The sequence below is a fragment of the Oryctolagus cuniculus genome, chromosome 16 (assembly GCF_964237555.1).
Source record: "Oryctolagus cuniculus chromosome 16, mOryCun1.1, whole genome shotgun sequence".
NCBI classification, from domain to species: domain Eukaryota; kingdom Metazoa; phylum Chordata; class Mammalia; order Lagomorpha; family Leporidae; genus Oryctolagus; species Oryctolagus cuniculus.
The window spans coordinates 40,671,580-40,697,844 of NC_091447.1; the positions used below are offsets into that span (position 1 = coordinate 40,671,580).

At 46.0% G+C, this 26,265-nt stretch overlaps 1 protein-coding gene across 1 annotated transcript in view; it reads right to left on the bottom strand.

Moving 5' to 3' along the window:
• The window catches only part of ASB4 (ankyrin repeat and SOCS box containing 4), a 54,639-nt gene that overhangs the window by 19,233 nt on the left and 9,141 nt on the right, over nt 1–26,265 (bottom strand). The window contains exon 2 of the mRNA XM_008261706.4: nt 24,423–24,722. Within this exon, the coding sequence (XP_008259928.1) occupies nt 24,423–24,722 (300 nt within the window). The remainder of the gene's footprint in view (nt 1–24,422; nt 24,723–26,265) is intronic.

Consider the following 26,265-nt stretch of genomic DNA (forward strand, 5'->3'; position numbering starts at 1 on the left):
CAGCAAGTGTGGTCTCCTGTGAGCCTGCAGGGTAAAGACCTAAATATTGGTGAACATGAGTTATTTCCACCATAGCTGAGTTGAGTTGAGTTACTATGGGCTACAGTGACACAAGCAAATAAAACATGCTGACTGATTCAGTGTCTACCTTAGCTTCCTGCTAATATACTTTAGGGAGGCAGCAGGTGATGGCTAACATGCTGGGTCCCTGCCACCTACATGAGTTCATGTGTGAACTATCAGATGCTCTTTCTCTTTCTGTCCCATTGTCTTTAAGAAAAAAGTTTAAAATAAAAACAGGAAAAGTATTTGACCAGATATATCCACCAAAAAAATACAAATGGTCATTGATACACAAAAATTACTTAATATCCTTCCTTACCCACCATTAAAATACAAATCAAAGCCATAGTTTCATACACACTAGGAAAGCTATGATAAAAAATGAAAAGATAAGCCGGCGCCGCGGCTCACTAGGTTAATCCTCCGCCTAGCGGCGCCGGCACACCGGGTTCTAGTCCCGGTCGGGGCGCCGGATTCTGTCCCGGTTGCCCCTCTTCCAGGCCAGCTCTCTGCTGTGGCCAGGGAGTGCAGTGGAGGATGGCCCAGGTGCTTGGGCCCTGCACCCCATGGGAGACCAGGAGAAGCACCTGGCTCCTGGCTCCTGGCTCCTGCCATTGGATCAGCGCAGTGCGCCGGCCGCAGCGCGCCGGCCGCGGCGGCCATTGGAGGGTGAACCAACGGCAAAAGGAAGACCTTTCTCTCTGTCTCTCTCTCTCACTGTCCACTCTGCCTGTCAAAAAAAAAAATGAAAAGATAATAATCACCATTGGCAAGGATGTACACTAATCATGGAAGTATAAAGCAAAGCCAGCACTCTGGAAAACAGTATGTGAGTCTTTAAAAAGTCAAACACAGTGTTACCATAGGATCCCACAATTCCAGCGTTCTTAGTATTCCCATCTGGAGAAATAGGTCCACACAAAAACAGGTACATAAATGTTCACAGCTTTTTTATCATCACATAAGTTTATGTCAGATGTAACAGCAATGTTAAAATTGAAAATTTAATCTTTACTGCACCAAGTAAACTTAGCCATCAAGTATTTTTTTTTAACCCAAATGTCCATCAACTGATGAGAGGATGAATAAAATGTGGTCTCTCCATGCAAGGGGATGCCATTCATTAATAAAAAAGAAGGAAGGAGTGATGTATTTGATTTCATTGTTTCAAGAGGCGTTAGAAACACTATGCCAAGTGAAAGAAGTCCAACACGGAAGACCACTTAGTATCAGATTCCATGTATATGAGAAATCCAGGACGAGCAAGTCCACCGAGCCAGAGGCAGACTGGTGGTTGTTGGGAGTAGGGACTGGAGGGTGGGAGGGCTGCTTGCTGACGGTGCAGTGCAGAGCTCCTGTTGGGTGAGGAAACGCTTTGACATTGGTTATGGCGGTGGACCCAGAATAAGTATTGATAGAGCCCCACTCTGCGCCATCCACTGTCCTAGGCTCTGGGACTAGGTTAGTGAACAGGACAGCTAATGTCACTGACTTCACAGTCACACATTGCTTAACACCAGATACCCATGCTGAGAAATGGCTGTTAGGTGAGTGTGTCACCTGACTGATCTACTACACACAGGCTTTGTGGTATAGCCTATTGCCTCTACACAAACCTGCACAGCATGCTACTGCACTGAACACCACAGTCAAGTGTAACCCCAAGCTAAGTGTATATCCAAACACACCTAAGCATAGAAAAGGTACAAGAAAATATTAGGCGATAGGAATCACGTTAGCTCTGCAAGTCGTTTGACACCACTGTGGTAATATGTGGTCTGTTGTTGACGGAACAGCCCTTACACAGAGCATGGCTGCCTTAGAAGCCATGGTTAACTGGGATCAGGCAGGTTGGAGTTCAGGTGGGGAAAGGACATCTTCAGCTAGGCCCAGGGATCTGCCAACATCGAAACACAGGAAAGAACAAACAGCTTGGCCCTATAGACACTTGCTCTGTTCTCATAGTTACTTCTTCAACAGCTACCTGTGTGTGTGTGTGTGTGTGTGTGTGTGTTAACCATATCCAAAACAGGAAGCAAATAGCACAAACTCTTGCCTTCTGTCTCCTGAAGCCAATCTTTTTCATAACGAAGCTTATCTCCCAACTGCTCAGAATATTGCTTTCTCATCCCACGGGAAGCAGCTTGTCTCCGAGAGCCCATGTTTATTATCATGTTGTTTATTCTTCATTTGCTCAACCTTAAAGAACGGAGATCTTTCCAGACAGGCCACTGCAGAGCAAGCAGGACGCAGGAACCGAGCACATCACCTTCGACTTATTTTATTTTTTATCTTTTTAATTCCACAAACCTCCTGATCAGAATTTTGCGAAGTAACCACAGATAAGACAGAATCGCTCAGACTGTGGAAACGGAGCGTGGTGACAGTATTTTGCACTAATCTTGTTGGGCTCCTAAAGTCAGGCCTATCTCCCGGCTGGGATGGTTTTTTTCAGCGAAAGAAATGAACACTGTTATTGTCATTCAACTGGAAAGGAGATCAATCCTGGGGAAGTTTAATAAAAAGAAAAGAAAAGGGACTATGGATTTGGAGAAAGTGAGCAAGAACTTTTTCTTCTTTCCAGGGGGACAAAATGCTATTTATTCTTGGACACAAAGCCAGAGAAGGCTTGGAGCAGCCCCAGGGGCAGAAGTGAATGGTCCAGGCTGTGAGCAGGTAGGACGCGGTGTGGAGGAGACGTATGAGTCGGCCATTCCCTTAGCAGGAGCCAACAGCCCGAGAAGGAATGACCCAAGAGACGAGGCGCCTCTGTTCTTCAGTGGCAGAAGCAGCAACCAAAGCAGTGGTGACAAAGCCCAGCTCTGGAGCAGCCGTCACCCTTGACCGTGACGGAGGGGCCCAGCAGTGCACAGGGAGCTCCTGGGCTCTTCCTACAGCCGGTGGCCAGCAGAAGGCACCGCTGCTGGGGCTGAGGTTCAGGCTCAACTGTGATTTGTGTTAGGAAGGGAGAAAGACCCCCTGGGTCCTCGATTCTGGCCAGGACCTTGGAGAGAAGGTTTCCTGCTCTTACCTAGTGAGGAGGAGGACGGCTGCTGGACCCATGGTGCCCATGTGTGGGAAACCAGAGGTGTGGCTGCAGGACGGTGTAGAGAAGCCGGAGGGGTGAGTGAGGGAGAGGTTATCGCCCCCCCCACCCCTGCTACCTTTGCTCTCCTGCCTTCCTCTCGCCCGTTACCTCCTGAGGTCTACAGGGGTCCAGTTCTCTTCAAACTCGGAATGGAATTAAGCAGAGGTGTTCAAAGATGTCTGTTTCTTAGAGAAAGGCACTTTCTGATTCATCCTCCCCTGCGCCGTCAGGGCCAGAGTATTTTCCATAAACTCCAAGGTTAACTCCTTTGAGACGCGTCAGACAGGGGGTAACAAATCATCTGAGACCAGTGCTTCTTCTACGTCCCGACAAGTCACACGCTGTGAGCTGGATTTTGGACTTCCACCTCCTTCTTGCACAAAACAAGTCCTTAAAATCCCTCTCTGTCTCTGTAGTCTCAAACACAGCCACAGACACACATACCCTGACAACCAACGCCATGGCTGAGATGTGGGCCGGTGGGGATGCCTTCCTTCTGAAACCTATCCAGGAGAACGTGTTGCCTTGCCTTTCGCACCTTGCAGTACGGCCCACATTCCTCCGCCCATGGCCTCCTTCCTCTGTACAGGTCAAGGCCAGCTGTGGGGAATGGAGACTACTCTCTGACCTTCCTGCCTAGTCGCACTCCCCACACCAACAGCCGCAATCAGTCCTCTGATGCTTAAGAGACTGGGCCACTCTGGCAATTCAAGGGAATCTTAGGGAGAGGCATCTTAGCTCCATCACGTTGGCAAGGTCCCTTTCACGAAAGGGACCACATTCAGAGGTCCAGGGACGAGGCCAGGGCCTCTTTGGAGGGCTGTACTCTGCCGACCATAGTGGTACAACTCCTTGGATGGGAACTGGAGAGACGGCCAAGGTCCACAGGTCAAGGGCAGTTCTTGTGGCTCCAGGATGCATCTTCCTTCAAGTTACAAGTCTCCTTCCCTCCTGTAAGGCAGCATTTCCCAACGTCTGCTCTCTGGCAGATGGGCACCAGAGGATTCATCAAAAACAACAGTCCCATGGTTAAATACACCTGTGCATTCAGCGTGCCCCCAACATCTGAAATTGATGCGAGCAAAGGACAGGTTCTGGGAGGTCCCATGGCGAGGAGCTCTAATTTAATGTGAGTCTAATTTAACATGAGTTTACCCAGTCATTTGACCAAGAAGCTCTGTTAATGGAACACATAACAGTCCCAGAATCATTGTTGAACACAGTAGACTTCAGGAAACTCTTGTCTGAACAATATGAAGATGCCTACCCAGGTGCAGGTGTGGAGGGGAGAGCCACACATGATCGATGAGCCCTTGTTGGAGCCACCCAGAGTCAGAGCTGATTATTATCCATTATCCCCATTTAGCAGATCGGCCTGGGATTGAAAGAAGTCACACTGGCCCTCACTGACACTGCTGGTGAATTAGAGAGGCAAAATCTGAAGCCAGGTAGTCCACTCTCAGGCACCGCGCTGGAGTTCATCTTTCCATGGCCAGCCCTTGACAGAATCCCACCCCTGTCCTACCTGGCTGCAGCAGGGGAGGAGTAAGTGTCACCGATCACAACAACCTGCTTTTCCTTCGTCGGGGGCTGTGACACACAGTTCTGGAAGCGCTGAGGAGTGGGCAGCTTCGCCGACCTACACATGCAGCCCACCGAATAGAACAAGGCAACAGAGAAGTACCAGCCTGGTCTTGAGACTGACTTAGGAGACCTACAGGACTGTAGCACAAGGAGGCAGCTCCACCTACTGGACAAATTAAGTACTCAGCCTTGAGGTCAAGCTGCCTGTAAAACCTGGTTTGGCCGTGAAACAACTAGTCTAAGGTGCGGTGTTTTATCCCCACGTGTAGATGAACTTAGTAACGTCGCAGGATAGGTGTAAGGATGAATGGGAGCACGCATAAAGGGCCAGGCGAGCAATACAGATGCTATATTCGCTTATGATTTCCAAGTGCAAGCTGACCTCTCCCTGGGACTCTAATGCGCTCTCATTCCTCTGAACCTGCGGGAAGAGAACTTACTTCTGGCCTGTACCCTGTACCACCAAGTCCCCTTGTTAGGGTAGCTCTCTTACTGCGCCTTCTGCAGCCACGGCAGACAGAGGCCAGGGGAGCTGTGCCTGAGCGATTTGCTCCCCAAGGACTTCCTAAAGGGGGATCCCCAGCATAAGCCAGGCCCCACCCCAACCCCGTGGCTGTCATCTCTCTTCTGAATGACAGGGAAACATCTTGTCCCTTTAGAGAGAGCTCTCTAGCTTTTTTCTGTCCCCATTGGCTTTTTATTTTTTTTTAAAGTACTTTATCATCTATTGATCTATTTGAAAGGCAGGGTGACTGAGAGAAAGAGATGGTCCATTTGCTGGGTCACTCTCCAAATGTCCACAACAGCTGTGGCTCAGCCAAAGCAAAGGATAGGTCTCCCATGTGGTGTCAGGATCCCAACGGCTTGGGCCCTGGGGTGCTGCCTCGCAGGAAGTCGGGTCAGAAGTGCAGGCAGCATCCAGCCCAGGCAGCCTGATGCGGGCTGTGGGCATCCCACCCAGGACGTCACAGCCACCCCACAGGGCCAGCCTCTTCCGCTGGGCTTCTCCCGTGTAGAAAGCTTCGGGAAGCGGACACGTGCTTCTCGGTCTGATGCTTTTGCCATTTTCCCTATTTTTGTGTTTTCTGGGGGACTTAATGGAAAGCTGAGATTGGAACCTTGGGCTGTTGTCTGATGTAACCATCTTCCCTCCAAACCTGGGCCCTGGAGTCCTGTGCTAAACTTGTTTAGATTATCTTCCATACGTTATTACTTGACAGAGATCACAAAGAAAACACTTGCCTTCCTGTTTATGAATCTGGTATCTTTCATTAAATGGTGCTTCAAACATTCAGGGTATAATCAGATCCAATCTCCCCTCAGTAAGAAACAAACCGGTTGCCCCTCTTCCAGGCCAGCTCTTTGCTGTGGCCTGGGAGTGCAGTGGAGGATGGCCCAAGTGCTTGGGTCCTGCACCCCATGGGAGACCAGGAGAAGCACCTGGCTCCTGCCATCGGATCAGTGCGGTGCGCCGGCCTCAGCGGGCAAACCGCAGCGGCCATTGGAGGGTGAACCAACGGCAAAGGAAGACCTTTCTCTCTGTCTCTCTCTCTCACTGTCCACTCTGCCTGTCAAAATAAATAAATAAATAAATAAATAAATAAATAAAAATTTTAAAAAATAAAAATAAAATAAAATAAAATGGTATAGAACCAAGGAAGTGTCATCCTCCAGTCTGTAGTTTTGAACACGTCCAGTCATAAAGCAAGGATACCATCGCAGTCATGTGTGGCTTTTTAAGATTTTTAAAAACTTGTTTTATTAACTTGAAAGGCAGAGACAGAGACAGGCAGAGTTGGCATCCACTGGTTCATTCCCTAAATGCCCACAATGGCAGGGGCATGGACACAGCTGAGTCTAATCCAATTTGGGAAACCAGGAACTCAACACAGGTCTCGTGCATGGCAGGGACTCAGCCACCTGAGCCATCACCTGCTGTCTGTGAGAGTGTGCGTTAGCAGGAAGCTGAAAGTGGGAGCAGAGCCAGGCCCAGACCCAGGCACCTGCTAGGTACCAGCGCGGGAAAGCCTGTGCTTGCCACTGCCCCGTGAACACGCACTTGGGAACAGTGTGGGCAGCAACAGACGGCTCCCCTTTGAGGAAATAGACCAGGGATAGTCTCCTAAGTGAAGCCCAAACAATTAGTGCTTGGACTTAAAAATAATTGCCAGCAGCATGGCGACAGGGATGTTAAACTTGCACCCAGTTATTGCCATTATTTTAAACCTTGCTGCATCGCATTGCTGGAGACAGAAACGAGAAGCTGATCAAAGTGTTGCCTTTAATTAAAGACTTCAATTTTAAGGGAAATGAATTAATGGATTTTTAATGTGTCCTATTCAATCACATATCTCTACCCTTGTCAATCACACATCTACACCCTTGTCAGTCACACATCTCCACCCTAGTTGGAGCAAAACGCAAAGACTCCAATAAAGGCATTCAACTGAGGGGGAAAGAATCAGCCTCTAAGTTGAGGGTCTGCACTGCAACTCTGAACCTTCTTCCTGTTAGAAAATCGCAAAGTGAGGAGAAACATTGGCCTTCGTGGGGCTCATTTTAGAAGAGGCATCCAGAGATTTTCGTGTCTTTTAATTAAACACACTCACAATTATATCTGGCTGCCTTCTCATATATACATATATATGTATATATGTGTATATATGTATGTATGTGTATGTATGTATATGCATATGTATACACATATTTATATATGTATACACGTATTTATATATTTAAGAAAAGCCTTTAAACACATCTTGCAGTGACATTTTTTCAAGCTGATGGAATTTTGCTACAGCACCAAAGTTTCTCTTCTACATAGTGTCTCCATACACAAACTTTGCTCCTAATTTTGAACAAGCTAAATGTCCCCGAGTGGTAAGCAGTATAAGATTTCCAGCAAGAATGGGGTCGTCCTGAACGCAAACCAGACAGAACTGGTCTTGCCTGAACTCAACATGCTTTGTGAACCGAGGCCTTATTTAATTTCTCTGTTTTTGATTCTTCATCTATAAAATGAGGAGAATGACAAGAACCTGGTATGACCGCTGTGAGGAATAAATGAGACGTTTTAGCCTAAAGTACCTGACACAGCCACATCGCAGGCACTTAATATATGTTACTTTCCTTTCCATTTTCCCCTTCATATGCATATGTACTGGCAACATCAATTTGCCTTATACGTGGCATCGATGTTGTTACCTTGATGAAGCCAGATTTTCTGTGAAGCATTTATCTGTATTCATTAGCTAGCAGGACTGACGCACAAAGATATTAAATTATTTACTCAAGTTTAATGAATGAAATTGAAAACCTTTTTCCCCTGCTTCACGTGAATGTGCCCTTTTCAGCGAGCGGAGCCTGGCTGCATTTATTCAGAAGCCCTTGCTAAGTGCTTAGTTTGGAACACAGCATTAATGAGCCTGGAGACCCGGGCGCTGGTCTCCATGGCAACCAAACTAGCTTTGCTCTGCTCCAAGCTCAAACAACGGATGCGGGATGCTTAACTCTGGCCCATACTATAGAGCGGGGTGCTCTTTTTCATATAGCTGACTCCCTATTGCTGCCTCCAATTACTCCCAAATTCTCTTGGAAAAAAAAAATAAATAAAAAGAATATCCTTGATTCTTTAGGGCTCTGCTTTTGCATCTACACCCCAACCCCCTTCCTGAACTTATTGATCCCCCCATCAGCTTCTGAAGATGTGGGCACCTGACTTCTGTTTTCCTCTGCAGACCAATTCTGGCCATTCTTCTGGGTGTCTTCAGCAACTGACCATCTCAGTTTGGTTTATATTAGACTTTTTCTTGATTTATGTCTTTATTTCTGTTTTATCTAAAAGGCAGAAAGACAGAGAAAGAATGCCTGCAACAGCCATAGGATGGATCAAGTCAAAGTCAGGAACTCGGAACTTTATCAAAGTCTCCCATATGCATGGTAGGGAGCCAAGTACCTGAGCCATCACCTGTCCCTCCCAGGAAGCCGGATGCACTGGAACTAAGCACTCTGATACTGGATGGGCATCACGGGCAGCAACTTAACAGCTGTGCCAAACACCCACCCCACCTTGGTTTGTCTTCAGAGACTTCACTCACAATCCTACCCGGACCAAGTCATCCCCTGCAATTGATCAGACTCCTGAAGTCACTGATCCATGCGTCCTGTCCTATGATCATATTTTGCGTCTGGCCACGTATGTATCCTGCCTGGTCAGCATCTCCTCTGACCATGTGCGGAATCTCTTAGACCCCTCTCTCTATTACCTGTCCATTTGATGTCCTTTAGTCTCCTCTCTTCCTGTCCAGCTTAATAGCATCATTGATCCTTTCAATAACTTTTTGCCAAAACCTTAAACTCCCCCGGCACCTTCCCAGTGCCTGTCTGGTGCCTTGAGTGACCCTAATCCCAAGTAAACTCAACTGCAGCCAACCCAAGGGCAGCGTGGCAGAAACCATGCTTCAGGGGTGGCGTCTCTTTAGCCCAGACTGGGACCATCATAGAGTCAAACAGAAATGCTCATGATTCCAGACTTCTTTCCTTCCTCAAATCTTTAACCCTCTCTTTCTCTCTTACCCTCAAATCTCCTTCCTTTTTAGTTCTCAAAGAAAATGCCCATCAAGTAGAAACTTCCTGCACACTTCAAGCCCCGTTCTCTCCTTTTTGGCCTCTGGCTATGCTGGAAAAGATCTGCTCCATACAATCAGCCACTCTGCAGGTTCTCAGCTCCTGAGCTTCTCAGAGTGCATACGCGTTCTCTCTGTGTTCAACTCGGCCCCCTTCGTGGGCTTCTCCATGAGCTTTTCAAATTCTCAGGCTTATGTCACCTGAAAGGGGAAACCTTTTCAACCAACCCCATTTCCCTCTTCATCTCCTCTCTTGCCACATCTTTACAAACACCCCTTAAAAGACTCATTCACACTCAGAGAAAACCTCCCTTTTATTCATCAACCCCCACCTGGTTCCTGCACGTTTCCACTGAATGCAGCAATCCATCCATGTCACTAAATCCAATGGAAGCATTTTAACTCCCAACTGGAGCCTTCTCTTAACACTTCTGACTTCTCCTTCCTTCCTGACATACTCTCCTCACACAGGAATGAAGAAATGGGTGTGCAGGACACAAACTGAGTGCGGCTTTGCCAGTAGTGGTGATGGAATCACTTGCCTGCCACCACACTCCCTAAGGCTAGCACTTGTTCTCCACCCAGCGTTCACTACCTTTTCAACAGTCAACACCTAGGACACACGATGCACTTGGCTATGCTGAGCAAAACAGTCTGTGACCTCATGAAAGAATCAAACAAATAAGATGTATGTGACACAAATGTGCTATGAGAATACAGAGTACAATATTGGGACCCAATTGAATTTGAGGCAATTAAGGAAGAATGATCTTCAGAACAAGAGTCTGAACCGGGGTCTTACACAGAAGTAGAGGTTAGGTCAGCAACAAGAAGTGGGCAGAGCATTCTAGAGAGTGGCTACGCTCTATTTACATTTCCAGACCTTTTTTCTTCTCTAACTCAGCACCTGGAATGCTAGCAATTCAGCCTTGACCCTCCAGGAAGAAGCCATTGAGCTTTTTCTGTGGAGAATTGGACCAGTCCTAAAAAACAACAACAACAAAGAAAAGACCTAAAGATACAGTGTCACAGACTCTTCAGATGAAAGGTCCAGCCAGATCTCCTACAGCGAGGCTGACAGTGGAGCAAACCCTGCCTAGACTGCACTAATTGACCTCTCAGACAGGCAGTGAAGGAGTATAAGACATTTAGTGTGTTAGACAGAGACCAGCAAGTAGAGCATGAAGATAGAAAATCTTGAAACAGGATGACAATTAGAGAGCAGCGCAGAAGGTAAAAGCTCCAACTATCAGCAGTTCAAGAAAGACAGCACACAGAAAACAGAAGAAACGAACTCATGCAGGAAACAGTTCAGAGACACTTGTCAGAACTGATAGACAGGCATTTGAGGGTTGAAAGGGTCCAGTACAATGGATGAAAATAAACTCACCAAGGAAGAGCACTGTGGGACTTCAGAACACCAGAGACAAAAGGGGATGTGACCCTCCCCAGAGAGGGAGACAATAAGTTGCATATAATGGATGAGGGCTTGAAACTGCTCTGACTCCCCAGTCATGCACTGAAAACTAAAATGCAATGGGGCAATGCTTCCAGCAAGAAAAAGGACAATAATGAATCTAGAACTCCATGCCAAGTTGGGAGCACAATAAAGACATCGGGGCAAGAATGGTCTCATGCTCCCTTCCTCAGAAATCGACTGGAGAAGATGCTCCACCCAAACAAGCAACAAACCAAGAGTCGTGAAGGCTTGGGCTCCAGGAACCGGGAAATACAACATGGGTAGGGGAAGGGCAACTGCAGGCCGATGGGGAATGGGGAATCCCAGATGCCAGTGACACACCAGATACACAGAAGCTACACCTGATCGGCCTGACCGGAACACCGTGAAAGGAAGGAGACGCTCCCCAGCACTCAGCGGCCTCATGGTGATAACATGGAACTTACTGTGCTTCTGCGAAAGGAGTGGAGGAGCAAGACTGGAGGAAAAGCAGCCACATCCTTGTTTTCCATTGCAGTAAATCAACAGATTATTATAAAATTGCTTATCTTTTTTTTGGACAGGCAGAGTTAGAGAGACAGAAAGGTCTTCCTTCCATTGGTTCACCCCCGAAATGGCCACCGATCCGAAGTCAGGAGCCAGGTGCTTCCTCCTGGTCTCCCATGTGGGTGCAGGGCCCAAGGACTTGGGCCATCCTCCACTGCACTCCCGGGCCACAGCAGAGAGCTGGACTGGAAGAGGAGTGACCGGGACAGAATCCGGCGCCCCAACTGGGACTAGAACCCAGGGTGCCGGCGCCGCAGGCGGAGGATTAGCTTAGTGAGCCGTGGAGCCAGCCAAAAATTGCTAATCTTGCTACTGATTCTTTTCCATTTTTAAACACAAATGTGGAGCTAAATATAAAACTGTTTAATAAAAATAATTGTAAGGAGGAAATGATCAGATACTACATTTTTCATCAGAGACCTTGACTATGGCATCCTCTTAATGTCTTCCTAACTGTTTTTGTATTTCTTCCACCTCTTTTGTTGACATTTTCAAGGCTCCTTAAACTTTTCATAATGTTATAATTATGTCACTTTTCACATTACAATTCCTGGTTGCTTGTTTCTGGTTTGTAGAAATACAACTGATTCTGGTCTATCAATCTTACATCCAGTGCCTCTGATAAGCTCCAGTACAACTGCTAACTATTTGACCATGGATTTTGTTGGGTTTTCTCTGCAGACGAACACATTATGTGAAATGACACTCCTGCTCCCCTCTTCCCAGTCTCCACGCAGTATTTCCCCTTTCTTTTTGTACCAGCAGGGACTCCAGGGCAGGGCTGAAGAGATCGTGGGTACAGCAGAAAGCTTGCTTTCCTCCTGATTCTAAAGGAAGTGTTTCTAAAACGTCACCACTGAACAGACTGTCAGTTTTGTAAAGCACTGTTCATGGCTGGGTTCCACAACTGTGGCAGGACTATACATGAGACCCTCTCTGTGGAACTGGAATGACTGCCATCTGACTGTGCGCTACACAGGATCTGAACTCTAATTCCAAGTGCACTTGGAGCAGACTGACTGGGGACAAAGCTTTTAGAAAGCACAGTGACCAGAAAGAGGATGCTTCTCGGTTGTTCTCCGAGAGCACAGGTTCTTGGAGCAGGTGCAGGTCGAGCATGGACTATTATTTACTGTTCCTGTTGTCCTCTATGTGTGGCAAGGGATGTGGGTCTTCACTTTTTGTGGTGATAAAAAGTTTCATTTAAAATCAAATGAAATGCCCCCTTCCACCTCGTGCTGTGGCACAGGTTAATCCTCCACCTGCAGCGCCACCACCACCAGCATCCATATGGGCACTGGTCCCTGCTGCTCCATTTCCAATACAATTCTCTGGTATGGCCTGGGAAAGCAGTAGAAGATGGTCCAAGTTCTTGGGCCCCTGAACCCACGTGGGAGACTTAGAAGAAGCTCCTGGTTCCTGACTTCGAATCGGCCCAGCAATGGCCATTGCGGCCATTTGGGGAGTGAGCTAGCAGATGGAAGACCTCTCTCTCTGTCTCTCCTTCTCACTGTGTGTAACTCTACCTCAAATAAATAAATAAAAATCTTTAAAAAAAATCAAATGAAAGGGCCCAGCACTGCGGCGCAGTGGGTTAAGCTGCCTTCTGCAACACTGGCATCCCGTCTGGGCACTAGTGCAAATTGCGACTGCTCCACTTCTGCTCCAGCTTCCTGCTAATGCACCTGGGAAAGCAGTGGAAGATGACTCAGGTGCTTGGTCCCCTGCTCCCCCGACATGAGAGACCTGGATAGCGTTCTAGGCTCTTGGTTTTGGTCTGGCCCAGCCCAAGCTGCTGTGGCCATTTGGGGAGTAAACCAGTGGATAGAAGATCTCTGTCTCTCTCTTTCTGTGACTTTGCCTATCAAGTAAATAAATAAATCATTATAAAAAGATCAAATTTAGTAAGTCATGTCAATTGGAAGACAAAACAAACTTTGCATGGACAGGTGGTACCAACAATACAACAGACACACACACATCCTCAGAGGTATACAAAGCACAGAGATGGTCAGACTGGGGCTGTTACGATGTCTTCCATAAGAGACAAAAGATGGAAGGCGATGGGTGGTGAGAGGTGTCTACAGCCAGCCTATCTATTCTTTGATTACAATGAAGGCCCATGACGTCCTGCCTGCATTCTGATTCAGCGAACAGGGAATCTCCTGACATGCAGGGACTCGTGTCACTGTCACACTAAGAGCAGAGGACAGTCTTTTAGAAGGCACCGGTCTCCTCGCCATTGCCCTCACGCTACATTCTGCTAGAAAACATTTGAATTTTTATGGCTTTCCTGCAGTAACAAATTTTCCTCCCGCTGTCAGGATTTGCTTCATGCAGAGTAAAGTCAGCAGCTTTCATTTTCCTCTTAGGAAAAGGAACGAGGAGAAATCATCCTCTGCGTAACAGCCAGAATACCGGATGCAGAGAGAGGACTTTTTCATGGAGGTAAATAAGGCCTCTCCCCTGATGAACACTATTAAACCAATACCCAGGGAAACAAAGGGCAGAAGATGGGGGTATTCAGGGAAAAGGCAAACAGGAAAATAGCAGGCAGAATCCAGCATGGGGACAAAGTGGGCTCTGCAATACTGAAAAAAAAAATAGGAGAAAAGCCTTTAAGAGAAAATGGCATGCAATTTTTTGGCCTCAATTAGCCTTTTCCACAAAGAGCACTTTTCCACAAAGAGCCCATTAAATAGCAAATGAAATTACAGCAGTTTTCAGTTGCCATGGCATTGGCTCTTCCCCTAATGGACTTCTCTGGTCCAGAGCTTAATGTTAGCCTGACTTATTTTCCTTGTCTGTGCACTGCCTCTATTCCCTCTGTCCAGCCACGAAGTGATGTACGCGACTTTGCCCCGCACAGTGCCAATGCCATTGTCCAAGACGTCCTCGGCTGTATTCCAAGAAATCGAGAGGGCAGAGCTGACCAGGGCATGAACACAACAGTCCCCACTCAGGATTCAGCTGTGGGTCCCTTGCATGCACTCAGGACCCTGGACGCATTCCCAGACCAGTCTGTGACCGTTAACTGAGCCCTTCCTCTGTGCAGAGCACTATCCAGGATGCTGAAACCATAAAAATGCAAAGGAAAGAAGGCAAGTTGCTCGCAGGCTTCCAGAGTTCCCAGACTGGAAAATCTACCTGCAGCTGCTCTGCTTCTCTTCGCCACTCAAACTGCACAAAAAGTTCCCGACCTGAGTCACAATTGTGTTTTCCTGCTGATGTATGCCAGTCTATGCTTAAACAATCAGGGTGTGTGTCACAGCACAGAGGGTTAAGCTGCTGCTTAGGATCTTGCTCCCACACTGGAGTGGATGCACTTCTGTACCGCACACCTCGCGAGGCAAAGTCTGGTGGTCTAAGTGCTTGGAACCCTGCCACCCACATGGAGACCTGGATGGAGTTCCTGGCTCCTGGCTTCATCCTAGCCCAGCGCAGGCTGTTGGGAAGTAAACTAGCAGATGGAAGATGCTCTTTCGCTCTCTCTCTCTGCCTTTCAAGCAGAAGAAAATTGAAATAAACATATTAAAAATTATTAGCCTAGGAGTGATTAACATAATATTTGTCTCTTTGAAATGCTTATTACATTTATTTATTTTTTAAAGATTTTATTTACTTATTTGAGAGGCAGAGTTACAGAGAGTGAGAGAGAGAGGAAGAGAAAGGTCTTCCATCGCTGGATCACTCCCCAGATGGCCACAATGGCAGCAGCTAGGCCAATCCAAGGCCAGGAGCCAGGAGTCTCATCCAGGTCTCCCATGTGGGTGCTCGGACCCAAGGACTTGGGCCGTCTTCTACTGCTTTCCCAGGCCATAGCAGAGAGCTGGATCAGAAGAGGGGCAGCCAGGACTGGAACTGGTACCTATACGGGATGCCAGTGCTACAGGCGGGAGGATTAACCTACCTCAACACAGCGCCGGCCCCACATGTATTTTTTATTTATTTTTATCTACTTGAAAGGCAGAGTGACAGGGAGAGATGGAGAGAGAGAGAGAGAGAACTCCAGAAACTCCATCTAGGTGTCCTATGTGGGTATCAGTAGACCAAGCACTTAAGCCATCCCCTGCTGCCTCTCAAAAGGCAATATAGCAAGGAGCTGATCAGAAACAAGCCTAGACCTGCACAGGCACTCTAATATAGGATGCAGGCGCCCCAAGTGGTGGCCTAACTTACTGCACCACAGTGCCCACCCCCGAATTTCTTAACTAGTGTGGAACATTACCTATGATATAATTCGGCTCTTGTAATTTAGGCATCATTTTAAAATATGCAAAGTCATATATAATTTTTACAAACATGAATCTGCAGCTTTTAATTTCTTACAAAAGGCTTTTAAGTGTCTTTCCATGTCAATAAAGTTATTTTGCAACATCATTTTTAATGTCTGCATGTTATGGAAGCAAGATAACTAAAAATATTTTTTCATGATTTATTTACTTGAAAGGCAGAGCCAGAAAGAAATAACAAGAGAGAGCTCTTCCATCTGCTGGTTCACTCCCCAAATGGCTTCAATGGTTGGGACTGGGTTGGTCCAAAGCCAGGAGCCAGGAGCTTCTTGGAGGGCTCCCACGTGTGCGCAGTGGCCCAAGCACATGGGCCATTTTCCGCCACTTTCCCAGGCATACTAGCAGGGATCTGGTTTGGAAGTGGAGTAGCTGGGACTCAAATCAGTGCCCATATGGAATGCCAGCACCACAGATGGTGGTTTTCCCTGCTACACCACAATGATAATGTAAAATTGTTATCACATGTGCAAATATTTTTCAGTTTTTCAAAATTATAAATGTCTCTCTGAGAACAAAAAGGCAAGATTTTTGTGAGAATCCAAATATAAAAATGAAAAGTGCCAAAATGTATGTTTTAAATCATTGAATATTTTTAATGTTTCTCTTAACCAATCAGAACTTTGATTACAAAAATAAAATACACTGTAATTGTACTATTCCGAGGATTCTTAGAGAATTAAGAGAAAGTCTTTTCTTCCTAGTGCATTACAGATCCTGTGACAAAGCACAATTCTTGGTTACGCGATATCTTCCTATTCCCTTCTAGTTAGTTATCTCTTCAGTTCTCTGTATAAATTTGTTTAGAGATAATAGCTAAAGTCTGTATTTGAGGGCCTAAATAAATAGGATCCTTAGTTTAAAAATCCCTAATCCTTGAGGTTGAATTTCTGAGTTAAAAAGGTTTGAGCAGGGGAAGCATTTGCCTCGACAGTTGAGACACTGTTTGGGACACACGCCTCCATGTCCGAGTGTCTGGGCTTCAGTCCTGGCCCTGCTTCCAATTCGGATTCAGTTTCTATTAATGCACACCCTGGGAGGCAGCAGATGATGGCTCAAGGATTTGGTTCCCTGGCACCACAGGGAGACCTGGATTGAGTTGCAGGCTCTTGACTGGCCTGGTCCAAACTTGGTTATTGTGGTCTGTTGGGGAGTGAATCAGCAAGTGGAAGATATCTCTCTCTCTCTCTCTCTCTGCCTTTCAAATAAAATGAACATAAATAAAGACTCTACAAATATTTAAATAGATTTTAAGTTTTTGATGTCTGTGGCTAAATTGCCTTCCAGCCTGTGCCATTTATAATCCACTCAGAGTGTGTAAGAGGGATGGATGTTTGCACAGCAGTTAAGACGCTGCTTGGGATGCCTGAATCCCATACTGGAGTCCCGAGGTTCGAGTCTCGGGTCAGCTTCCAATCCAGCTTCCTGCTAACGCATACCCTGGGAGAAGCAGGTGATGGCTCTAGTACTTGAGTCCCTGCCAGCCTCACAGGAGAGCCAGACGGAGTTCCTGGTTCTGGCACTGGCCTGACCCAGCATTGGCTATGGCAGGCACTAGGTGGGGTGAGCTAGTAGATGGAAGACTTTCTCTCTCTATCTCTCTCTCTCTCTGAGTCATTCAAACAAATAAAATTAATTATTAAATGAAGTGTGAGTGGACTTCCCTATGTGTTTATAAACATACATATCAGGGCCGGTGCCATGGCTCACTTGGTTAATCCCCTGCCTGCGGCACCAGCATCCCATATGGGCACCGGGTTCTAGTTCCAGTTGCTCCTCTTTCAGTCCAGCTCTCTGCTGTGGCCCAGGAAGGCAGTAGAGGATGGCCCAAGTCCTTGGGCCCTGCACCCACATGGGAGACCAGGAGGAAGTACCTGGCCCCTGACTTTGGATTGGCGCAGTGCCAGCCGTGGCAGCCATTTGGGGAGTGAACCAATGGAAGGAAGACCTTTCTCTCTGTCTCTCTCTCACTGACTGTAACTCTACCTGTAAAATAAATAAATAAGGGCCGGCGCCATGGCTCACTAGGCTAATCCCCCGCCTAGTGGCGCCGGCACACCGGGTTCTAGTCCCGGTCGGGGCGCCGGATTCTGTCCCGGTTGCCCCTCTTCCAGGCCAGCTCTCTGCTGTGGCCAGGGAGTGCAGTGGAGGATGGCCCAGGTGCTTGGGCCCTGCACCCCATGGAAGACCAGGAAAAGCACCTGGCTCCTGGCTCCTGCCATCGGATCAGCGCGGTGCGCCGGCAGCAGCGTGCCGGCTGCAGCGGCCATTGGAGGGTGAACCAACGGCAAAGGAAGACCTTTCTCTCTGTCTCTCTCACTGTCCACTCTGCCTGTCAAAAAAATAAATAAATAAATAAATAATATTAAAAAAAACATACATTTTTTGTATCCTTATTCCCATAATAAAAAGCAAGAAAAATGTCTCGTTGTTATTGTAGCTACTGTTTTACTGATTGTTAATGAAGGGGATCATTACTTGTATTTTAATTTTCTGCTTAAATGATTTTTTAAAATTTGAATGTATTGCTTTTACAGAAATAGTTATTTCTATCATTGGTCTCTTGTTCTTTTTCCTTCCCTTTTTAAATGCTTAGTTGTTAACCTCCTTACATTTATTTCCGTATTTCTTTCAGTATTAAAGATATTAGCCCTCTGCCATATAGTCTCAAATATTTTTGTTTTAATTGCATAATGTTCACCGCACAGAAGTCGAATGTTTTGCTTTTCTCAATTTGTCTGACTTTCCTTCATGGAGCAGCCTTTGATGCCGGCGCTCTCCAGAGTAAGGGAATCTCTCACGGACTCGCTCTTGATTGGTTCCAGCCCAAGTCACGGAGAGCGCTCGGGAGCTCTCCCCACTGCATCACAACTCCCGAGCCACCAGAGCAGTCTCCCTCGCTAACAGGGATGAAAGGGCATGGGGCGAGGTGCCCTGGGAAAGGCGACGTCTCTCAGCAGAGGGACCGCGGCTCTGTCAGGTGCGGTCCAAGAAGTTATAGAAGGCGGAGATGTACCGAGCTAAGGGGCTCTCCGCCGTGCAGCCTGAGTGGGGTGTGGAGACCCGGTGTTTAACAGCATGACCCCAGCTAGTGACACGGAGCTGTATTCTTGAAATCTCCATGCAGAAGATCTTAAGTGTTCTCACCATAAAAATGTATATACTGAAACATAATTTTTCCTGAATTTTAAAAAAGAAAAGATTTTAAACACTCAAAAGTATAAGAAGGAGAAATTTCATCTAAAAATACATATGAAGGGGCAATGAGGTCCACTCGTGGAAAGGCGGATCACCTCCAGCTCACGTCCATCCTATCCCCATGTCTGTGCTGGGCCCTTCCTCCCGGGGCCAACAGGAATCTGAACAAAGGCTGGGTTTCCCCCTCTTAACTCTCGCAGGTTGAGATCGTGGCGTCTTTTATGAGGCCAGCAGCCTCACATCTTTTGTCTGGAAAGCTCTTCTCCCGTGACCTCTCCATTCCTTCTCTATCCCTCCAGATTTCCACCCTTTCTCTCCTCTGTGATGACTTTCTGCATACATTGCTGGGAGAGAAAAGCCAGCAGACACAAACTCCCTCATCCCATCACCCCCAAGTCCGTGAGTGCTCTGGCATGGCCAGCCTCTCTTACTCTGGCCCACCTGCTTAGAACGAGGGCGTGTCCCAGCATGCCTAGACATCGTCTCCTCTCGACTTCCCAGGGATTGGAAACTCTCAGTGATCCCGTCTCCGGAATCTTCCATTGCTCTCTGTGGAGGACTCACTCCCTCAGGCAGGCAGCATTTCCTTTTCTAACTGTAGAAAACACACTCCCCCCACCACCCCTCTCCAGCCATCACACTGTTCTGCTCACACGTGTCACTAAGCTTCTCTCAACAGTTACCTCCACGGGCTGCCTCTGGTTTCTATCATTCACATTTTGCACCATTCTACTCTGGCTTCTACGTCATTTCACCAAAACTGTCTTTGTCGGTGACAACTCTGTTCATCTAACGAACATCTTGCTAAGCCTCTATTGCTGTCCGTACATCCAGCCACTCCCTGCATTGTGAACCTGCCACACTTTCTTAGTCTCTGTGTGCTCAGAAACACTCCTGGGTTTCTCTAACCTTCCTCACCACCACTGCACTTTTTTTTTTTTTTTTTTTTTTTTTTGACAGGCAGAGTGGACAGTGAGAGAGAGAGACAGAGAGAAAGGTCTTCTTCCTTTGCCGTTGGTTCACCCTCCAATGGCCGCCGCGGCCGGCGCACTGCGCTGATCCGATGGCAGGAGCCAGGTGCTTATCCTGGTCTCCCATGGGGTGCAGGGCCCAAGCACTTGGGCCATCCTCCACTGCACTCCCTGGCCACAGCAGAGAGCTGGCCTGGAAGAGGGGCAGCCGGGACAGAATCCGGCGCCCCAAGCGGGGCTAGAACCCGGTGTGCGGGTGCCGCAAGGCGGAGGATTAGCCTAGTGAGCCACGGTGCCGGCCAACTGCACTCTCCTTTATTGGTCCCTCCTTGTCCTCCTAACTCCTAAATGTTGACATTCTCTGGGGCTTGGCTCCACTGGGCTGGGCGCCACATCTTCTTTTTCCTACTTCTACTCTTTCCCCAGGTGATTGCATTGGTTTTCTTGAACTTCTCTTCGAAACTTCTGAAAGTTATTGCTTCAGTCCAGAGCTTTCTTTTGAAATCCATATTTTTATCAAGTGCATCATTGACTTAATCACTCTGCAGTCTCAAAGAGAACTGAACTTCTGCTTAAAACCTATCCAGGAAGGCTCACTGGAGCTTAAGACTTAGTATGAAGCTACAGCAATGAAGTAAATGGAGCATTAGCACAGAATACACACAGAGGCCAACAGAATAGGCTACAGTCCAGAAACAGCCCACACTGGTATGGCCAAGTGATTTTTGTAAAAGTTTACTTATTTTAATTTATTTGAAATGGGGAGAGAGAAAGAGAGAGAGAGAGCATCTTCTTCCATCTCTTGGTTCCCTCTCCAAATTCCCTCCAGCAAGGGCTGAGGCCAGACCAGAGCCAGGAACCAGGAACTCCAAGTGAGTCCCACATGGGTGGGAGGGACCCAGGGCCTCGAGCCATCACCTACTGCCTCCCAGGATGTAGGAAGTTGGTCAGAAGCAGAGGCTGGACTCGATCCCAGGCACTCCAATATGGGATACGGTGGACCCAACTGGTGAGTTAACCTGCCGTGCCATAACACCCACCTCTGGCCAGCTGATTATTTTTTACATATTTTATTGAAATGCAGTATACATATCCATAAATGCACACAGGTATACCAATAAATGAATTTTTGTCATGTGTTCACATTCCTGTCACCCAAGTTAAGAACAAAGCAGTACTGGAACCCCAAGAGTCCTCACTATTCCCCGATCCAATTCTTTTTTTAGATATGTTAAAGAGGAATATATTGTCATTTACATGGTCAGAATCAGTGAAGCACTACTTACAACTATATACCAAATGATATGACAGCCACACAATTTTATACTCTATATATTAACTACCACAAGTCAGAGAAAACATGTGATATTTGCATGTTTAAGTCTGGCCAGCTGATTTTTGACAAACATGCCAAGGCAAATCAGTAGTGAAAGAATAGTCTTTTCAATAAACTGTGTTGAAACAATTTGGCATCCATATGAAGAAAAGATGAACTTTAACCCACACCTTATACCATATATAAAAAATTCACTCAATAAAGCCTGGACCTAAAAGTAAAACATCAAGTCATAAAACTCCTAGAAGAAAACACAGCAGAAAACTTTGCTACCTGACGTGGTCAATGATTTCTTGGATAGGACACAAAGGAACAAACCATAAGAGGTCAAAATTAATACACTGAATGTATCAAAATTAAATAATTCTGCTCTTTGAAAGATTGGGAAAGGAAAAGAAAAAGCAAAGAATATGTAAATTTATATGCTTACATATCAATAAAGAACAAATGTCCAGAGTGTAGAAAGAACTCTCTCAAATCAATAACCAGAAAATAATCCATTAAAATAAAAAAAGGAGCAAAACAAATGAACAGAGATTTCACCACGGTGACTATAGAGTGGGCAAATAAATATGTGAAAACATATCCAACAGCCTTAGTCCTAACAGAAATCAGAACAAAATCTACAATGATTATTATGAGGCTGCTAAAATGGCTAAAATTAAAAACAATTCACATTATCAAGCTCTAGCAAGAATGGGGAGTAATCAGAATTCTTTTGGAAATACAAAATATAGATTATAAAATATAAAATACAGAATACATTTGGAAATACAAAAATGATATAACCACTTTGGAAAACATGTCACAGCTTCTAATAAGTTTACCAGACAGCCCATAATCCCACTCCTAGGTGTTTACCCAAAAGAAATGAAAACATGTCCACCTAAGAACCAGTATGCAAATATTTATATCAGGTGTTTTTTTTTTTTTTTTAAATCGACAGAACTAGGAACAATCCAAAACTCCCCCTGCTGGAGAGTGGATAAATCGCATTTTGTATACACAACAGAATATTCTCAACAATGAAAAGGCCTGAGTTACTGGTTCATGCACCCACATGGATGAGCCTTGAATGCATCGTGCCCAGTGGGAGAAATCAGACTCAAAAAGCTACGTTTTGTATCTTGCAATTTATATGAAAATCTGAAAAAGGCTAAAATATAAAGGGACAGAGGTAAGATGAGAGGCTGATGGTTTGGGGTTGGGGAGGGAATTATCTACAAAGGGCATCAGGGTATTTTTAGGATGATTGTGATGGTTTTACAAAATAGTGTTTCTTAAAAATAGTTAATTTTACTATGTATCTACTGAGTGTACATTATACACTTTCAAGCCTGACTAGGAAAACTGGTTTAAAAGCTTCTCCATGTAAACAGCTCTTACCCAAACTTCTCCATCTCCAAAAGTAGCTTCCCTCGCTGTCCATTTGCTAAGCGGGAAACTCGGCAGTGGTGGTCAGAACTTCTCATCCACCTCCCACATGCACCCACCACCACATCCCATCAATTCTGCTTCCTATCCAACTCTGCTGCTTGGTGCAAGTCACTATCCCTATCATCTAGACTATGACAATGACTTCCTTGCTGGTTTCTGGACTTCCGTTCCTGCGCCCCCCGCCCCCACATCCACTGAATGCATAACTCCAAAGTGGAAACTTCCAGTAAAAGCAAATCCTGCCATGGCTTTGCTTAAAACATCCTGGTGGAGGCTGGTGTGGTGCAGCAGGTTGAGCTACTGCCTGCAACACCAACATTTCACGTGAGCACTGGTTCGGCTTGAGCCCCAGCTGCTCCACTTCTGATCCAGCTCTCTGCTACTGCACCTGAGAAAGAACAGCGTGATGGCACAAATACTTGGGCCCCTGCCGCTCATTGGGAGACCTAGATGGAGTTCCAGACCCCTGGCTTCAGTCTGTCCTGGCCCCGGCTGTTGCAGCCATTTGGGGAATGAACTAACAGATGCTTTGTCTTTGCAACTCTGTCTTTCAAATACATGAATGAATGAATGAATGAATGAATTTTGGTGGCTGCATTCCCAAATCCCATACCTTGGCCCCAAAAGGCCCTACATGATCTAAGATACCCAATGTCATCTTGTCACATCCCCATTCATCTCTCCCACCCTACCCCACACCCATGACACCTTAGACCATTTGGCCTTCTAATATTCAATGGTCAATAGTCAATAGTCAATAGTCCAATAGTCTACACCTATGCTCTTTCCCTCCTAGCTCCTTTTTCTAATGACTGGCTCATTCTCAGTTTTCAAGTTTGAGCTCACATATTAGTTCCTTAGAGAAGTCATTTTTTTATTAAAGATTCATTTGTCTATTTGTTTGAAAGTCAGAGTTACACAGAGACAGGAGAGGCAGAGAGAGAGAGAGAGAGAGAGAGAGAGGCCATAGCAGAGAACTGGATGGGAAGAGGAGCAGCCGGGACTAGAACCAGCACCCATATGGGATGCCAGTGCTTCAGGCCAGGGCATTAACCCACTGCGCTACAGTGCTGGCCCCTCCTTAGAGAAGTCTTAACACATTTTGTAATAACTCACTTTTGACTTTCACAGCTCCTTATTTATTCCTTCACAGAGTTTTTCCCAATTGATAATTATGTATTTGTGAATTTATTTTGCTATAATGTATCTCCCTGCTAGAACACTATCTGATGCTTAGTAAGGACTAAATAAATATTTGTTAAATAAATGAGCAAATTAATGCACTTCCCCAGGGTGAGTCATGGCACTGTCGATTAGTCCAATGCTTGGGATGCCTGCATCCCATATAGAGTTCTAGTCCAAATCCCAGCTGCTCTGCTTCCAATCCAGCTTTCTGCTGCTGTGCCTGGAAGCAGCAGAGGATGCCTTGAGTATCTGAGTCCCTGCCATCCACATGGGAGATGTGGCTTCTCATTTTGACCTGGCCCAGCCCTGGCCGTTGCAGCCATTTAGGAAGTGAATCAATGGATGAACGATCTCTTGCTCTCCTTCTCTAAGTCACTCTGCCTTTCAAATACATTAATTTTAAAACAAATGCATTTTCTACATTTAAAAAGTAATAATAAGTTTCTGGTGTGATCATCACTGATTGACCTGACAGAACCAAAAATGTAAGTATATGCTACATATTTTTAGGACACTCTAACTAGACATGGGATGCCCACTACATGGTAATCCCTGCTACATGGTAATGCCTCCAGCCTGGAGATGTTTCCAAACATGAGTGTTCAAGGGCATGATGGTGTCAGCCACCCAGAAAGGCTTACCTCTCCAGACCAATTGCTTGGCACAGAGGATGGAGTTTGGAGTTGTACAGAAGTGCAAAGCTGTGTGTCCACTGAGGGAGTAGCAGTTGAGCTTTGCCCCACGGTCACAGAGGATCTTCACGCAATCCAGGTTGGCCATTTCACAAGCCACATGCAGAGGAGTTTTCCCGTTGGGTCTGCAGTTGATGGTAGCATTGTGGTCCAGCAGCACCAGCAGGCACTCCACATGGCCAAATAAGACAGACAGATGCAAGCCTGTTGCCCAGGAAGACTTTAATTTATAACTAGGCAACCAATAACCTGAAAAAGGAAAAAAAAAAGTTTAACTTGTTGGCCTGGGATTTCTCCTTGCTTTCTAAGGATGTTTAGAACACGTTTTATTATGGTCACCTTTATAAAATTAGGGAGTGAATGACTCAGAGGTTAGACTATAGCAGATGGATCTGCATTGTTTGTTTAGTAGCCTGCTGTGATGAGCTTAGTGGCACAGGCTTCCTCAACAGCACACTGTCCCTACTATTCCCTATTAGCTTGTTCCTTCATTAACTTCACTTTCGTGGGTATTGAAAGTATTTTGAGCGTTAGGCTTTCATTTACGTGACTGTTTTATTTCACATGGTGAGTTAATGAGACTCTTCAGGAACTTCTTTTTCCAACTCTCAACCATTCAGTTTGTCTTGAATGATACCAAAGTCACTGGTGAGAAGCTTGTAATTTTTATCCCAACCCAGTTCTTTCTCCTTATTGTTGTTAAGTCAATCCAAAGTATCAATGTGTTTAATACATTTTTAAGATTTGTGCAGTGGAGGATGGCCCAAGTACTTGGGCCCTGCACCCCATGGGAGACCAGGAGAAGCACCTGGCTCCTGCCATCGGATCAGCGCGGTGTGCCGGCTGCCGCGTGCCAGCCACGGCGGCCATTGGAGGGTGAACCAACAACAAAAAGGAAGACCTTTCTCTCTGTCTCTCTCTCTCACTGTCCACTCTGCCTGTCAAAAAAAAAAAAAATTGTCTTGCCAAGATTTTATTCATCTTGCTATCTCTTTCCAAATAAGAATTTAAAGCAAATCACAAATTTTCTACAATACAAAATCTTAAAAAGTGATCTAAAAATAAGGACAAAGAAAAAAAAGAAGTCAAAGTGCACAAAATGTAGGCCTGCATGTATGATCTCAGAGCTTCCTAGCAGCCAAAATTAACAGGAAAACAACATGTATTGCAGAACTGGCTATGCCCACCAGCTGTATACAGATTCATTGATCCAGACAATGTTGTTTCTAGGACTGAGATTGTTGGAAATATCCTCTCTCACTCACTCTCTCCTTCCTGCCTCTGACGTCTGATTTGTATACACTGAGATGGTCCTTGTTCTACAAGTCTCCAATGATTGCCATATCTGACAAGTGTCCACAATGATGCCTAACTTGACATGTGAACACCTGTAGCTACAGCATTCAGTCTCACTGTGAGTGGAAAATAGGTACAGAAAGATGAAATACTGATAGCAAGATGAAGATGTAAAAATAGCTCAACAGCCAAGAAAGGACTTGATGACTGAAACAAAAAAATAAATAAACAAATTTGAACATGAATAAATCAAAAGTCTGATTCTGGGCTATAAAAATTCTGCTTGCAAGTACAAGGTAAGCAGAACATGGCTTAAAGATCATGTATTTGAGGAAAAGACCTAAGGGTTTGAGTTGACAGTAATCTGCAAAGGAGCCTAGAGTGGGATGGAGCTGCCAAAAACAAATACAATCTTGAGCTGCATTAATAAAAATGTAGGGCCCAGAGCAAGAATGTAAAAATTGTACTCTTGGGGCCGGCGCTGTGGCACAGTGGG